Genomic DNA, 16262 nt, shown 5'->3' on the forward strand with positions numbered 1-16262 from the left:
TGTAATTGAGCTACCACTTATTATGGGAATGCAGTTTTTGATCTTATACTAACAGATACAACACGTATATAATAAATTTCTTGAAATGATTGTTGCGTAAAACAAAACTTTTTACGGATACTTGTATACGGCCTGTAGAATTAGACTGACTACAAAATTTTCACATCAGTGAAATCGTTGATTACCAATGTTTTATGAACGTTCCATCGGCCAAAGTTACCACATTAGGTCCCAAATGTTATGTAATGTCTTGGTCGTAAACGGTGTCGAAAAACCATCGGAGTGCATTGTTAAGAAAGAAAAAATGTTCTTCAAAAAATTTTATTGAATAAGTTTTTAGTTCTTTTACGTTGAATAAAGTCCATTTTAGATGAATTCAGTGTGATCCAATTGATATGAAGGAAGTCGAACGAATGTATCGAAGTCCGTTTCATTCGTGTCACGCTTTGTAATGATTAACGTAAAGTAATTTATATTTACGAAATCCGTATCATATATTTAATTTACCTGGTTGAGTGATAGCCGAAAAGCATATAATGTAGATCTTGTTAAATGCATCTCGTGATTTCGGATGACACGCTGCTACCCGGCACCCTGAAACAGTAAAAATACAGAACACTCAGTTTTACCTGAACAAAAGTATCACCCTTTTATAAGATATAAATATTCAGTTTATCGATAGATTGATAATACTTTTGTATTATAATTATTCAGAGTTCAACTGTGTATACTTGTTTTTAAAATTTTTGTGTTTCGACTTTAACTAGTGATCGTACAGACTCACTCTATTTTTTACGTATCGTTTCATGTTTATTTTCCGTAGTAATAAATGTGCTACTGCATACGAGCTTTCGCCAATTATATTTCGCGAATAAACTTCTAGAAGGTGTTTCTTTGCCCCAAAATATCGAGTTTCTGATGTATAGTTTCATTCGTTGTGCTGATCTTTACTCCGGTTAAAACTGATTATTTTAGCAGTTCAATGAGTGGAATGCCCTAATAAACGAAAAATGTTGTGTATTTTTGCCAGAAATATTAATTTAGACAGATTTAAGTGTAAACATATATATTATTATTTCAGAACCATAGTGAAGTATAATCTGCGAATTTTCGATAACCTGCACGTGCTTTTTCGTCTTATCAATTATGTACTAAAGCCCCTATCAATTACGTACTAAATCAATCAATTAAATGAAATATAATTAACGATGTTCGAGTGACATACATTATAATCTTATATAGGTACTGCAACTTTTACGAATTAAAAGTGCTGTTGTACTCATAATGGAAATAGTCGAGGAGCAATTTAGTTTTTTTAAACTTCCACAGCTAGTAGATTACTAAACAATTTAATCATATTGTTCAACTAAAATTAGATCGTACCAATGGTAATTTTTTTTTTTTTTTTGTAAACCCATTTTGTTTCGAAATTATGCTCTGTAGAACAAATTTGAACGGGAATAATCTCAAATTCCCCGCCTGTGATAAGAATTCTTTCTGGGATAGTCATGTTAGGGCGGTGTACTTTTATGAGAATACGAAATTTCCTAAGTGTATAAATTTACCCGAAATTTTATTCATTTAACTATCAAAATTCAACAATTCATTAATAAACAGGTGATAAAAGGTTATAAAATGACGTAACAATATTGAACAGAATCTTCAGAGTATAAGTAAGAATGGTTGTGCATTCCATTTAAAAAAAAAGAATCATGTCTCTGGAAAAATCCTCCAACCCAATATGACCTTTTCTGATAAGCTTCGTTATATATGCCACTCCTACAAATATTACCAGCAAAACATACTATTAACCAAATTTTATCCAGCGGATGGTATAATTATTTGGCATATTCAATTCGGAAACGTCATTACAGAATAAAATATATCACTGAAAAAATAAAAGAACTAATTTCAAATTGCCGATAGAGTCAAGGAGTTTGTATTTTTTTAAATGTTGGAATTACAAGGTAAAAGTTAGAGACAATAAAGTCCAATAACGTGCCTCCAAAGCTTTGTAACGGAAGAATACGATAAACCTTGCACTCTACGATTATTTCTGTTAAATTCTCACGTGATTTATTGCAAGACTTTTTTAACCTATTGTTATGTGTTCTTCCAATATTCTGTTGTATTGAGTATATAAATAGTATAAAATAATACAAACAAACCGTAAAAACAATATTCTTCACATTACTTTTTACAACTCTACAAATCAATTCCAGTTAGTGAAATTACTATCAGTATCTATGATCAAAATATTTTGTCGTTAGTTATACTCTTTTTTCATAAGATAGTTTCTTCATTTCTGATATAATTGTTTCCTATTGCATTATTTTATTAATTTTATAGTAATTTCTACAAAACTTTTTACAAACATCGTATGAACAGTATCGAAGTGCGTCGAATTTTTTCAATATAAGGAAAATAAAAAAAATACAAAAAAAGGAAACATGTTAATTTTTATCCCCATCACTTAAGGGTAAAGTTGTGCAAATTTCAGATTTTTTCATTAAACCGTTTCCGAAATTGACGCGGGAGTTCTGAAAAGATCGAATAACTCGGGGAAAGTTTTCTAACAACCTTTTTTTCGGAAACTAGTCGTCTGAAAACGTAATGATTCACTGAAATTGGAAGAAGTTATTTTCGACTGAAGAAAATACTTTTCCTATATCACGTAAGCGAAAAAAATCATTCAAGAATATTATTTGCTCTAGAAAAAAAGATCCATAACAGTACGCCAAAGATGCGTTGATGAACAAAGCAAGATATTTAAAGAAGTCAAAGTATAATCACATTCTAATCTTTTAGCGCCTACAGAACTATCTATATTCGCAATGGACATATTAGCTGCAAACAATAAGTTATGGTTGTAGATACTCGGGGCTGCAACTTTTTTCCGATAGCTCGATACGCGATGTAATAAATAGTCCAGCACCATTGCAATAAACGGATCACAATTTGCGTTTTATACAAATGGCAAAGTCCATTTACGTTCCCTTACACTCTGTTCGAGATGGATTGTAACGAAATCAAAATTATGTACAAAGATCATGTCTCAATTTAAACGTCTGAAAATTTTCAACGAACACCTGGTAATAATACATTCATAACAATATGTAAAACTGCACCACTTATCGATGCGTAATCGAACTTCGAATTATTAGCTACGTGCAAGAAGGTCATTGGACACGTTGTTTAAATAGCGTTTCTGTGGTCTGACGTAGCACAATGCCATGAGATTGAACAAGTCTATAATTACTCAAGTGCAATATTCAGTTCATACTTATGTACAGATCGCAGAGACGCCTTGAGATTCAAATTAGGAAATGGCAAGCCGTGATGTTTTTCGTTAATGCATTGTTAAAAGATCTTCTTACTTCGAAGAGTTGTACAGAGTCGACCAGCGAGCACTCATGAATTTACATACACTGTGTAGTCGCAGCTTTAGTCGGTTGTAGATGATTGCGACAAAGTGCACGTGCGTTATATACTCAAGTTGCACTATTTTTAGTTGCAATGCTAATTCAAGCCAGATCTTATAGCGTTATTCGAAACAAACAAAATCCGTTTACGAATCTACATTCAATCCGCAGTTCTCTCTACCTTGGCTTTGTTAACACTAAAGATTGTGTGCTTTATAGTTAGCAACCTGCGGTTCTGTTCTCTACCCCACTGCGCCCGATTCACATCTAGAAGTTAAATTTAGGGAGACAGGATTGGAGCCGGCCTTTAGAAAGTAGCTCGGAAATGTCTTTGAATTTGAACTTGAGGACGTCTGCATTCGTGTGGGCGGGCTCGCTTGTATTACAATACTTATACAGTACAGAAAACTACAAATAACCAGAAATTATAATTTGTCCAGTTTAAAATTGACAGCTCCAAATAGGAGATCTGGCGTACCAGCTATTCAAGAATTGCATAATACTGTAACATAAATTTGTAATAATGATACCAAGAATAACAACAACGATAGTAATGATAGATTAAGATAGTATATAAGCTATAGAAACTTAAATGCAATATAATAATTTTTACCAAGATATAATACAGCCTTTTTTTTACGATTTTACGTCAGATTATATGCAAATAGAAAATTTGAAACTATTCTAAAAATATTTGAATTTCGTATAGGAAAATTTTATGTTTCGTTTCCTTTGAGTCTCAGAATCGTACGTAATTTACGTATAATCAAAATAGATTTTCGTGGTAAAAAACTAACAAATTAAAGCTTGCTAATGATCAACAGCAATCTGAAGCATCAAAAAAGATGCAATGTAGAAACAAGGATGATTTCACTCATAATGTATTATTTGTGAAAACTGGAGGCAAGTTTTATACAGTGTGCTCGCAATGACGTTACGCAATTGATACTTGAGAAAGGAAAAAATTACCATAAACAATAAGTATTTTATTGGCAAACTAGATCGTGATGAAGAGGACAGTGATTGTTAAGAATAAATTACGATCTATTTCAGGTTCAAAGAGCAGTATGACATGTTGTTTATTTGAGAAATCAATCTTATCAATCTCTGCATTCAAAATTAACTTATCATTACATGAAAATGACGTTTCGACCGATATACTCTTCAAATAAACATTGCAGTTACATCAGTAATATTCATGATGATGCTGAAACGAGCCATAGATTCACAAAATGTTTTTGATGGAAAAATCAGTCGAGTGGCGTGTTAACATTCTGATACTTACACGCTGATACAAATAGTGTGATCATAAAAAACAATATGTAGAAAAACTGTCTGAGAAATCAGCAGCTCTAGTGGCTAGCTTTAGCCTCATCAGATATTCTTTCTCTGATTTCAACTCAGGTTTTGCATATCTGATTTCACCCGGAATATTCAGTATCTTCTAGAATTACATAGAATAAATGTTATGTACTATGATACAATACTTTTTGCTTGTCCCAGCCTTGAATGACAATAAAAGTTGGTACAATTCATTTCCTGATCCTCTAGTTGTGAATGATTGTCAAAAATTGGCTTACAAGTTTATTTTGTACACATCTTAAGATATTGCAATACATCTAGTAACAGTTAATTCGTGCCACTTTCAAACCCAAATATTTCAATTTGGCAATATTTAAAGAAAAGTTAAAAAAAAACTCTATTTCTCATAGATCTCCTTTGTGAATCCAATTATTTGATAGCTGACATATGATTTAGCTTGACTGTAGCCCTAAGAAACTTCCTACAAGATTTCATAGAGTTGATCATTTCAATAGTACCTACTTTATAACGTTTTTCTGGTTTCATTAAAAAAAAAAATTATTTTCAGTCTTATCTCACTTGTCTCCACCCCATTCATTCACTCAACTATTTCTAAGCATGATTCGGTGAGATTTATAATTCTTTTGACGATATTGTTGATATTTTAGTGGAAATTTTTATGTAAAATTGAATCTTCATCACGATGTACTAATCCATCATTCGGCCAAAATATCGGGAAAAAAGTACCACGATATTGGACCAATTTGAGACATACTATTGACATGTGGCCCTGACCTGAGTCTGAAAAAGAAGCTTGGTATTTTCGTATGACAACCCGTGAGTTTTTGATGGTGATACAGCGTAACACTTTCCCAAAATGAATACCTATTTAAATGGCATATTTTCACAAGAAAGTGCAATCCAGGAACAGTTTTGAGTTGATATAAAATTATTGTGCACGCATTTGGCTAGTCCCCAATCGAGAATAGGGAAAAACAGTTTTCGAATGCTTCAACGTAACAGAATAGAATTTTGTTTAAGAGTAATGGGTCACAGCGCATAAGATATATCTCGCATGCAATAGCTAGTTGGCGGTCGTTAGTTGCGTGTACAGGTTACAGTGATACAGTAGCAGGTTAGATAATGTCGCCTAATTTTAACAATTTTTCTTTTACGCTATACCCTGTGGGAGGCGCCAGAAATCCGCGTATTACGTAAAATTTCCAATAGGATGAAAGACCACTAACCTTCTCACGCGGGATGTGTCGACGGAAGAGAATTAGTTATGTCCTCGAGGCGGTATTCACTATCTACATGCACGTCAAGCAGACGCCGGTTTCACACACAAACTACTAATGTACGTGCACCTTGAATCGCTCGATAAAGCAGCAGTAGCGCAGGTCGTTCTGCCATCTGTGAGGTACTTGGCGCACCATTTTTTTTGCGAATTACAGTGTGACGTATGTCAAGATTACGGTCTTATAGCAGGTCTGGGCACTCTGTAGAAATGTTTTCACTCCATTTTTTGATGGGGGGGATGTCACTTACAATTGGTGTGAGCAACCAGAAGAAATCTAATATGTGGTTCGCTACGGATTGGGCATTCACACGTGATACATTTTCCTCCCCGAATGCTCATACACATATGCATACTTAAATATATATTCATATACTACATACACATATTGTACCGATAAATATACTTATTCATATTAGTGTAGTCACGCATGAGCCGAAAGCATGGTAGCAGTATGGTTAGATAGCAGTTACGTAATTCTGACGCTATCTGCCGAAACGTTCTAGGCAATGATAAAAAACACGCCCGCCATTGGTGGACTAGCCGCGGCTGAGTTGTTGCCGGGTTGAATACTAACATCCACAATTCTCCGTCGATCAGTCCGTTTAGTAACCGAACTTGGTTCGCGTTCTGTACCTTACTGCATTCATTTGCCAAAAATTCAATCAACTGAAAGATACCTGACCGAAGATAACACCGGTTTCAAGGTAATTTTAAAAAATAATACAGCTACTGCGAATAAACTTTGTAGCTCTGAATTTGCGTTTATTTTATTTTTGGCCTTTATTTTATATATACCACTTTGCTTTCTGACGAAGAGGTTATATCGGGTAATTGCCTGCAATATTATAAAATCCGCGTCAATGTCCACAGACCATATAAGTTGGTTCTATTGTTTATTTCGGATACTGAATATGTATAAGTTTCTTTTTACCCCCGTACGAAAATCCACGAAATTTAGAAGACCCCTTTATTCTCGTATTATTGGAGTTGATCCGTTCTTCGGTGAATTGGCTGGATTAGGAAATGATGTCGCAATTCTATAGTTTATCAGTTTAGCATAGGTCAATTAACTGATGTGACTTTAGATAGTATTTAATTATATAATTTTTTGCTGCCTTCTACGTGTATTTTGTCAGAATTCGATTGACCACTGAAAATAACCATATTTGTGTTTCATTCAAACATTGTTAGTGTCTAAAAGTTTTTTATTAAGCAAATTATCTTTTTCCACATTTACAGATGCCTGAGATCACATTAGTATCCCAAAATAAGAGTTTTGGTGGATGGCAAAAGGTCTTCACCCATGACAGGTACATACTTTGATCATCCGAGATCTAAATGATATTTTTTTTTTATACAAAAGGAGATTTCCGTATATAAACTTTTATATTACTCATCATTGAGTAACTTGTTTCCAAAAATATATTTAGGTTTCGATCTGTTAATATCAATGTAATCATTGTTGTCACAAATTTTGTCCATGTAAAATTAAGCCATTAGATGCTTAACAGAATATAGGACATCCATAAATACACAGATTTTGTTGTTTTTTACATTCTGGCAAAAAATGTTCACCACTTGTCTTTACTTTGTAATATTCAAAGGTATGCCATATATCTCTGTGTGACATGTTATAATTTCTTGTGAGCAGTTACAGAAAGAAAAGGTACATATAATATCATGTATTTCCCCTAAGCAACTAAGACTTCACTAGAAATTAGTCTTCCAGTGACGTTTTCTCCCCTTAAAATATTCATTTAGTAATGCAAAAGCTGTTCAAAATAAAATTACAGGATATTGCAAAAGAAATCAACTGTTATATTGCAGTAATTATGATGTCAATCAATTAATTGTTTGTAAAGTATTAAAACATTTGTCTACAAGTCCATTTTTATTTACTAAAGTATGGTAATGTGAACAAAAATTCTTTCTTCTTTCCATTAGATTTGAAGGTTTGGTTCCTCTTTAAAAATCATAGATAATTGCGCATGATGTAGTCTGATAAATACTGATCCACAATAAAGTTGAAAAGAAATCTGCAATCATGACATCTAGTAGTGTGTTGGGATTTAGAAAACGATACCGAAAGAAATTTATAATTGTGGTTGTCAAGCAGTCTTCAACTATTTTTATTTTGAACCACTACCGAACAATTTGGTTCCAGGTACAAATTAAAAATGAAAGCTTTATAGTTGCAAAGTGAAAATCTGGTATGGGTTACTATTCTTTTCGATTATGGTCAATCATATTATATTTTGTTGTGGCTATCACCATAAGTTGATGTTGGTGCAACAATGAATTCATGTCAAGGCCTTATGAAAAATGTAGTTTACTAAAAACACACATTACATTTTGCAACACCCAGATATCGATAGTTGACAACCATAATCGCATTAAATAATTACTTGCATCATATTTTATTGTAATTCCATCAATATTCAACCGTTATTTGTGACAATACGCATTTAATTTTCTAGGAACCATGACAAATAAAATTCTATACAACGGACCAAGATGTGTATCTTTTTTTTTAACAAAAAATGAATTTTTCTTTCAGTGTGGAGTTAAAATGTAAAATGAGGTTTGGTGTCTATCTACCACCACAAACAGAACAAGGCCCAGTTCCAGTTATTTACTGGCTGTCTGGTTTAGAGTGTACTGAAGCAAATTTTATTCAAAAAGGAGCAGCACAAAAGTACGCAGCTCAGTACGGTGTCATAATTGTTGCACCTGACACTAGTCCCCGTGGACTTAACATCCCAGGAGAAGATGATGACTGGGATTTTGGAACAGGTGCTGGATTCTACGTTGATGCAACAAACGAACCATGGAAAAATAACTACAGAATGTATTCCTACGTTACAAAGGAATTACCGGCATTAATAAATGAAAAGTTTCCAGCCATCCCTGATCGAAAGTCTATAGCAGGTCATAGGTAACATTGCAATCACAGCTGAGTAAAAAAAAAAAAAGAAAACTTGACGTGATATTTGATAGAATATAAGCCCATGTTGAACCGAATACTAAAGGTTGAATATCCATCGATATTTTCAACGTGTCCAGTTTTTTTAACGATTCTTCTGCTTGCAATAAAATTGACGTATATTTAATAAAAGAAATTCCGAATCCATATTTTCAAGTTCACAATATCACCTCAAATTTTAAATTTAACACACATGTTCTTTTAGCGGTTCTGTCTTTAGATGTAATGAAAATAACCCAAAAAACGGAAAAGCTGTGATATAGGTATGAAATACCTTTTAAATTTAGATAAAATAATTATTTTTCTCGTCTATTTGGTCGTGAATCTAAATGACTGAATTGTATAACATTATGTTTTGTCATTACGTGTCATCTTTAGAATTTGAGAAAAGAAGTAGTTGTATCCATTCAATAACTGTAAAAAATGAACCTGTGATAGATCCTATTTAAAGAATTCAATCGCCCTGTCTATTAATGCAACATCGTGAGGTTGTTTAATTTTTTATAAAGGACTATTAAATCTATTACAGGTTGAAAACTGGTGATGTAATGTAGAATTGGAATGAAAAAAATCATAGTTTTCTAGAATCCTTAAGTTGGCAGTCAATATTAAGAGAAAACGTCAAAGAATTTCACTGATTAGATTTACAATCAAATGGATATAAAAAATAGTTATATTGCACTAATTACAAGAGTATTTCATGTTGCTTCCAATGTCGCTGTGTTTGTTAGACTATCTGCATTAATTTCAGAAATATAACCACTAAAAAGCCTATATAAAAACTGAAGATCATATTCTGAATTCGGAAATATGTAGTTGAATTTTTTTTATTAAAATACATGCCTCATTTTTTTGTTAGAAGAATGTGTGAAAAGTTGAAATTAGTGATATTTCAAGGGGGTTTAGTTTCACATGGAATGACTTATATGTTGTGAAACCATTTTCATAACTTCAAAGTGCTTTTGTAATATTTATCAAAGTGTGATTAAAATAACAAAGTAATGAAGATGGTTTTAAATACATGCACATAATAATACACACGTATTATTGTTTTCCAGTATGGGTGGACATGGAGCATTTATCGCTGTTCTGAAAAACCCAGGCCTATACAGATCAGTCTCTGCAATGTCACCGATTTGCAATCCTATAAATTGCCCATGGGGGAAAAAGGCTTTTAATGGATATTTAGGTGGCGTGGAAGGAGATAGTAAATGGAAAGATTGGGATTCTACTGAACTAATTAAAAAATATAATGGACCTCAACTGGATATCCTAATTGACCAGGTGAAATCTACAACATTGTCATATTGTTAAATATTAATTTTGAAAAAACAGTGTTTATGGAACGTAGTATTGTGAAAAAATTGAAAATTTCACAGTGAGTTCAAGCACCTTTCACAAATGAAACAAAACTAAAAATCGCCCAGTAAAATATAGGACATTTCTGGAGCAGTTAAGTATGTGACTAAAAGAAATCTGGTCATATGAAAACACATTGAAATATTGAAAAAGTCATGTAAACAATAAGATAAAATTGAAATGTTGTTTCAGGGTACAAACGATAATTTCTTGACAAAATCGCAATTATTACCTGAAAACTTGGTGGCTGCAGCTAAGGAATCTGGAGTGGCTGTTAATCTGAGGCTACAAGAAGGTTACGACCACAGTTACTACTTCATATCAACATTTATTGAAGATCACATCAAACATCACGCCAAGTACTTGAAAGCTTGATTGAGTTAACTTAGGTGAAACTCGAAATAAGAAAAATTTTATACAAATAAAAATCTGATACGAAACGTGCTTTATTTTAGTGTCAATGAAACCCTCGTTCCCGTATGGCGTAAATACTGACAGAAATTGTATGAAAAATATATTTTACATCAGCGTGTTTAACGTTTTCATACTCTAATTATATGAGACGTACTTATGTATGTTTTGTACTTCATAAAACGTTCTTGGTTGAAATGTAAGTAGGTTTTCTAAAATCTCTTTCCATATCATTTTCCAATATATCAGACAGGCATGTAATATGTAACCTGTAATGTAATATCTATTTTCCCATGTCTATAGATGGATTTGTAAAAATAATATTAAATGTCACATAAAACTCCATAGCTCAGCAGAATTCATATGATTTTCAAGATTCAGCAAATCCCAAGAGATAATCTCAACCAAACAAATAAAAAAATTTCTCTACATGTCATTTAAACCCAAATGACAAATTACGCTGTTTCTATTCATCTCTTAGAGATGCGTCTCTTCATTCATAATTCTTAGATACATCTTTTTTTTTTTTTGGTAGCACCCATAGATTTCGATACCTATCTTATTGATGTAGTTGAGATTCACTATTGGAGTCATGACTTATTATTACTAACTAAAAATTATTCTAAATGTTGCAGATAATGATGTTTCAACAAAGAATCAGATTTGAATTTAGTTTACTTTCCTATAGCAGGGGACAGAAAAGTAATAACAAAGTAATAACTTTCATTATAAATATTTGCTTATAAATTGTCTAGTTTTTTTTCACATTGTTCGTCTTACATCCTTCATATAAATACTTTACAAAATCGTAATATAGAATTAATTTCATTATGTGGAGAGCGTATCATGAGCGAGACCGAGGTGGTCCTCTGAATTCGTGCCAAAAAGTTAAAATCGGTTCACGCTTCTGCCATATATATGCGTTGCCCCATTTTTGCCAGAATCTGTTTAAATAATGCAAATTTACAAATATGATTGACTAAACCGATCAAGAACAGATATACTCACATTCCCCATGCTGCACCTCCCAAATGTGCTGCATGATCAAAAAACTGCCACTTCATTATGCACCCTATCGTATCAAGGCAGACCATTGCCTTAATAGCCTGTGAAGAATATAGACAGCTATTGTGAAATTAGTGTTGCATTTCAATGATGAGACTCCATACTTTGCAAAAATAGGATAGTTTCTTAATTAACAACGATTGCGGTAACTTAATTTACAAAATGAGTATAATTTCAGTACACACCGAATCAGCCGTGAATGTATACATTGGAAGAAAAATAATGCTGAGTCGTGAGTCAGGATACTGTGTGCAGGCAAAGCTCAGAATTCCCATTATGGCTCCTGACTTAAACGAATCAGATATGTTAGATCATCTGCTGCTCAATTCACATATTTATAGAAATAAAGTAATGGAAATATCAAGAACAACTCACAGCTCCAAGAGAAAGGCCTGGTCTGGAAAACACAGTCTTGTAAAAGTAACTAACAAGGTTTGACATCACACCACTGGTTAGATATAGAGCTAGAAACTGTTCCTTGCCAAGTGCTGCTACAACTGGAGAGCTAAAGCTGTTCAAAACAAACATGTTCGCAGCTAAGTGCAGGATCGTATAGTGTGAGAATGTAGATAACACCATTGGCCAACACATCGCACCTTGGGTTAAGAAGAAATAACATTATTAATGGGAATTGGATTTGAGTCAGTTCATCGCAAATATTAATATTCTGAAGATTCAGTATGTATTTTTAATTCATCAATTGAGACATCTGCATACCATTGAACAATTTTAGAGTTTGATTTCATGCATCACATTAATTGACAAAGCATTTCTTTTTTACAATCTCTTTAGGTAAACAAGTTTGTTTAATCCAGAAGTACATAGATTGGAATTCATTTATATATTTTTTTTCTCATTAGAATCAAATAATAGGAAGTCTTGTTTCTGACGATAACATCAACTATTTGGTTCAGTGATATGTTTGGCGCTGCCACGCTATCTTAAGAACTACTGAACTGATTCATTTAAAATTTGAAGGCATTATTTTCGAATAGTTATTTTTTTTGCTGCACTTTATGTGTCTAATTGTAAGCTATATTTGTGGTAGTTGATTATTATTGATCTATACTAAAAGTATCTCCCTGAAAATATATTTCAGAAACATACTTGCAGGACTTTGTACTAATATAACGCGAACCTGTGGAGCACAGAAAGTCAGAACGATGAGAGGTAATTTGTTGCAATCAAAAAGTGAAGTGGCTACTCCAAGTCTTGAGATTCAAATATGAGTTTCATATTTTTTTTTTTTTTTTTACATAAGAGGAATGAACATTCGTTCAGTGTGTTTTTCCTACCAGGAAAAAGCAAGTGAATTGTTATTAACTTATCCCGCTTCTCGAACAGAACTTTTTTTCCAGATCCGGTATCTTGACTAGTGTGAAATTCTTATCATTACAACTCCCATCAGAAAATCCATATCAAGAAATACATTTTTTTTATATGAAAAATGGCAGGATTCTTATAGATCTTGAAATTTAAGCCTAGACATTTTGTTCAAACTTTAAATAGTCACATTTGACAAATTAAGCCTAGCATTTTCAAATGAAAATTTTGCATAAATTCAAAAGTAATAAGGTTTGCTATTTAATATAAAAAAATTATTTTTCAACCTAATGACCATGTTCTTCAGAGACAATCGCGTGGCAAAGAAATCAGCATGATTATACACCTCTTGTATAAAAACTTTTCCCAGTTTTGACATTTTCCTGAAAAAAACTTACTGGAATTTGGATTGGAGCAAAAATATCGTAGCATGGTGCCCTGAAGAGCTGGTACACGCCATGCGCAAAATACCAAGACATTTATGAAGCAAATAGGAACAAATAGCTTTTTTCCTTCGTCTAAGCTATTCCACCAATTGTGAACCGTCGCCCTCCATCCAGTGCGCTGTATAAAGAGAGCAACAATAGGTCTATATTTTCCTGTTCACTTCATCTTCTTCACTCTGTTTTTCCAAGGAGCACACTTCCGTTATTTTTGGACGTGTAAGTTGTATGTGATCTCTCGCCATGCATTTAAACATGACAAATATGTGTTCTTTGAAAAACAGAGCTCCTAATAATTTCATTATTGTATTTGGAAAATGAACAACTTTACATACTCTTACTCGAGTAAACTCGAATCGATGGACCAACCTCTGGGTGCGCGCCCTAATATTTTCATATTCCCAAATTGCTGATCCAACTATTGATGCGCTACTGAACTGTAAAAGAATAATGAAAAGAAATTGACTGTAAATTTCAAAACTCAGCAAAGCTATTTCAACTGTAAGATTATGCATATTATAGCAAATCTAGTTGCACATGTTTTGTTGAAATATATAATTTTTTTCACGTGTGGCTAGTTAAAAATGTTTAACTTTTCCAAATTCTTGGACAACATTCAGTATGTTGTAGTCATATCAAGTCCATAGCTCCTTTTTCAATGAATTTGTGCATGAAATACCAGCTTTGGTATGAATATCTGGCTGTCAGACATCTTGGTAATAAATACTACGCGATAGTTAAACGCAAGATCACGTATTGAAAATGACATTTTGAAAGTAATTCTCCAGTTTTTAGTTTAACGATAGTAACAAAAATGACTTGATCGTATTGAATGCTATACTTTCCGTGACGAAATTTTCAGAGAAATGTATTAGTGGTTTAGGAGGAGTTTCAGGGTATCCAGCGTGAATGGCGTATTAATTTCCCATACATTTTCTAGTTTTCCCATAAAAAAACATTGATTTTTTTTAAGACACATCTGAACTACTCTTATTGAACGAACTTGCTTTTCTTATTCAAATTCATTGCTTTATACCTATATTTTAATTATAAATGAAAATAGTCAATCTTTTTCATATTCAATTTAATTTGGCTCAGTTTCAATTATTTGATATTTCAATAATTGTTCAGCATTTCAACTCGAAAGAAATACGTCATGGTATATGGATTTGCATGAAAGAAAATCGTACCTAACAATTATTTGAATTCAGAAATGTGCATTCAGTAATGTGAATTAATTTTAGTGTTCAATTATAATTATCAGCAAAATTTAACATTTCTCATTAAATTAACAAAAACTCAAGTTTCATTTATGTACTTTTTTGTACTGCACATTTGTTTTCTACAGATGTAGTGTGCATTGAGTAGAATATTCGCCTTGGAGCAGTATTAAAGGAAGAAATTGGTAAAATTCTAGGAACCGTGGTCGAATTTCCTGACATTCCGCTAATAGTTTCAAACTGTGTGAAATTTCCAAATCTTCCTTGGTTTTCCAGAAATTCTTTAGCGATAGATACTCTGTATCTGTTTACACTCTGAAGTATATGCTTGCTAATAAAGAAGAACTAATAATGAAAGAGGCTCAGCCTATGGATTTACATGATATAAAAACTAACATCACTTTACTGCTAGCAGAACTTGCGTTAATGAAGATTCGATCACCATCAGCTGTACAACTGTCCAACAGTGCTCAAAATTTGTAACACTAGCGAAATTTTGCAGTTCCACTAACAAATTTGTGGCTAATATTGTTGGCACGGAACAGTTTTGCAGGGTTACTCGTGAAGATTGATCAGAGTTACGGATCATGTCATATATGTTCTTTTTATGAATCATTCTTTTCGACTTTGAGCGAGAAGTTAAACTATCCAAAAATTGCGATAATTATTGTGAATAAAGAGAGAATTACCATAATAGAAAAACCAAGTGGCTTCCATAGTCTTGTGAGGTGAATAGGACCTGGTTTGGTAAGTTCACTAGTAAACGGCGATTTGGTTTGTTTGGAAGCATCGGTTACTCTTCGAAAATACCTCACATGGTGCAGGGTGGTTTGCGACATGGCTTTTGGTTTGTGATACTGCACACCAGATAGTAGCCTGATTAAAGAGAGGAATCAAAATATTGTATCGGCTTCAGACGCATGACGTCACATAACCAAAATTTACCAACGATGCCGTTTTGTATTAGTGTTTACCATTTGCCCGACATGTTTCCAAAATTGAGCAACGCCTGCGTGGCCATAATTGTATAGGAAATAGTTATTCTTTCGTTCACTTTGTGTACTCTTATATCAATTTTTACTATCTTTAACTACATTGTCAATTTCATACGGAAGCCCGGTTATGCATACTTTAGTGTGAATTTCCACAATTCTTTGCCAATAGGAATGACGATAAAATAGAAGATTCGCACTCAGCGCACAACAGACAGTGCTTTCCTGCTTTATTGGCGGTTCTATTGGTCAAGAACTCTGCAGCAAAATGCTGTGGCAGCACTTCGCCGCCCGTGAAAATTCAGGCTTAATGCAAACTTCACCGTACCACGCGTGCTTTCCAACGTTACAACGGTTTCACCATTGCACATAACCGTATATTTGACACTCTGAATTTGACAACGACTGCGTCCGTAATTCTTAGTGCATATATACACATGTT

At 33.2% G+C, this 16262-nt stretch overlaps 2 protein-coding genes across 4 annotated transcripts; one reads left to right on the forward strand and one right to left on the reverse strand.

Moving 5' to 3' along the window:
- The first annotated feature begins 6455 nt into the window (after nucleotides 1–6455).
- On the forward strand, nucleotides 6456–10806 carry LOC124217142 (S-formylglutathione hydrolase). The gene is made up of 5 exons (XM_046622467.2): nucleotides 6456–6728; nucleotides 7264–7334; nucleotides 8582–8959; nucleotides 10066–10291; nucleotides 10559–10806. Exons 2-5 carry the CDS (start codon nucleotides 7264–7266, stop codon nucleotides 10739–10741), a joined length of 858 nt encoding a protein of 285 aa, XP_046478423.1. The 5' UTR covers nucleotides 6456–6728; the 3' UTR covers nucleotides 10742–10806.
- A 423-nt stretch (nucleotides 10807–11229) lies between these two features.
- On the reverse strand, nucleotides 11230–16257 carry rho-7 (rhomboid family intramembrane serine protease rho-7). Of its 3 annotated transcripts, none has more exons than XM_046622461.2 (8): nucleotides 15774–16257; nucleotides 15518–15704; nucleotides 13944–14045; nucleotides 13564–13729; nucleotides 12218–12438; nucleotides 12028–12129; nucleotides 11786–11883; nucleotides 11230–11721 (listed from the first exon to the last, which is right to left on the reverse strand). In XM_046622461.2, exons 1-8 carry the CDS (start codon nucleotides 15803–15805, stop codon nucleotides 11622–11624), a joined length of 1008 nt encoding a protein of 335 aa, XP_046478417.1. In that variant the 5' UTR covers nucleotides 15806–16257; the 3' UTR covers nucleotides 11230–11621. The 3 variants fall into 3 exon arrangements, with proteins under 3 accessions (XP_046478417.1, XP_046478418.1, XP_046478416.1); XM_046622462.2 differs by having other exon boundaries at nucleotides 15959–16253; XM_046622460.2 differs by having other exon boundaries at nucleotides 15803–16253.
- Between the last annotated feature and the right edge of the window lie 5 nt (nucleotides 16258–16262).

The sequence above is a fragment of the Neodiprion pinetum genome, chromosome 4 (assembly GCF_021155775.2).
Source record: "Neodiprion pinetum isolate iyNeoPine1 chromosome 4, iyNeoPine1.2, whole genome shotgun sequence".
Lineage (NCBI taxonomy): Eukaryota > Metazoa > Arthropoda > Insecta > Hymenoptera > Diprionidae > Neodiprion > Neodiprion pinetum.

Bases quoted from the DNA above. Each gene is read 5' to 3' on its own strand.
- rho-7 (XM_046622460.2), bottom strand. From the start codon at position 15,849: ATGGCCACGCAGGCGTTGCTCAATTTTGGAAACATGTCGGGCAAATG. The intron at 13,730-13,943 runs GTATGTAAAGTT...CTCTTTATACAG, and splicing joins TCGAGTTTACTCGAGTAAGA to CGCACTGGATGGAGGGCGAC. The intron at 11,884-12,027 runs GTGTGTACTGAA...TATTCTTCACAG, and splicing joins ATACATTCACGGCTGATTCG to GCTATTAAGGCAATGGTCTG.
- LOC124217142 (XM_046622467.2), top strand. From the start codon at position 7,264: ATGCCTGAGATCACATTAGTATCCCAAAATAAGAGTTTTGGTGGATGG. The intron at 8,960-10,065 runs GTAACATTGCAA...ATTGTTTTCCAG, and splicing joins AAGTCTATAGCAGGTCATAG to TATGGGTGGACATGGAGCAT. The intron at 10,292-10,558 runs GTGAAATCTACA...ATGTTGTTTCAG, and splicing joins TGGATATCCTAATTGACCAG to GGTACAAACGATAATTTCTT.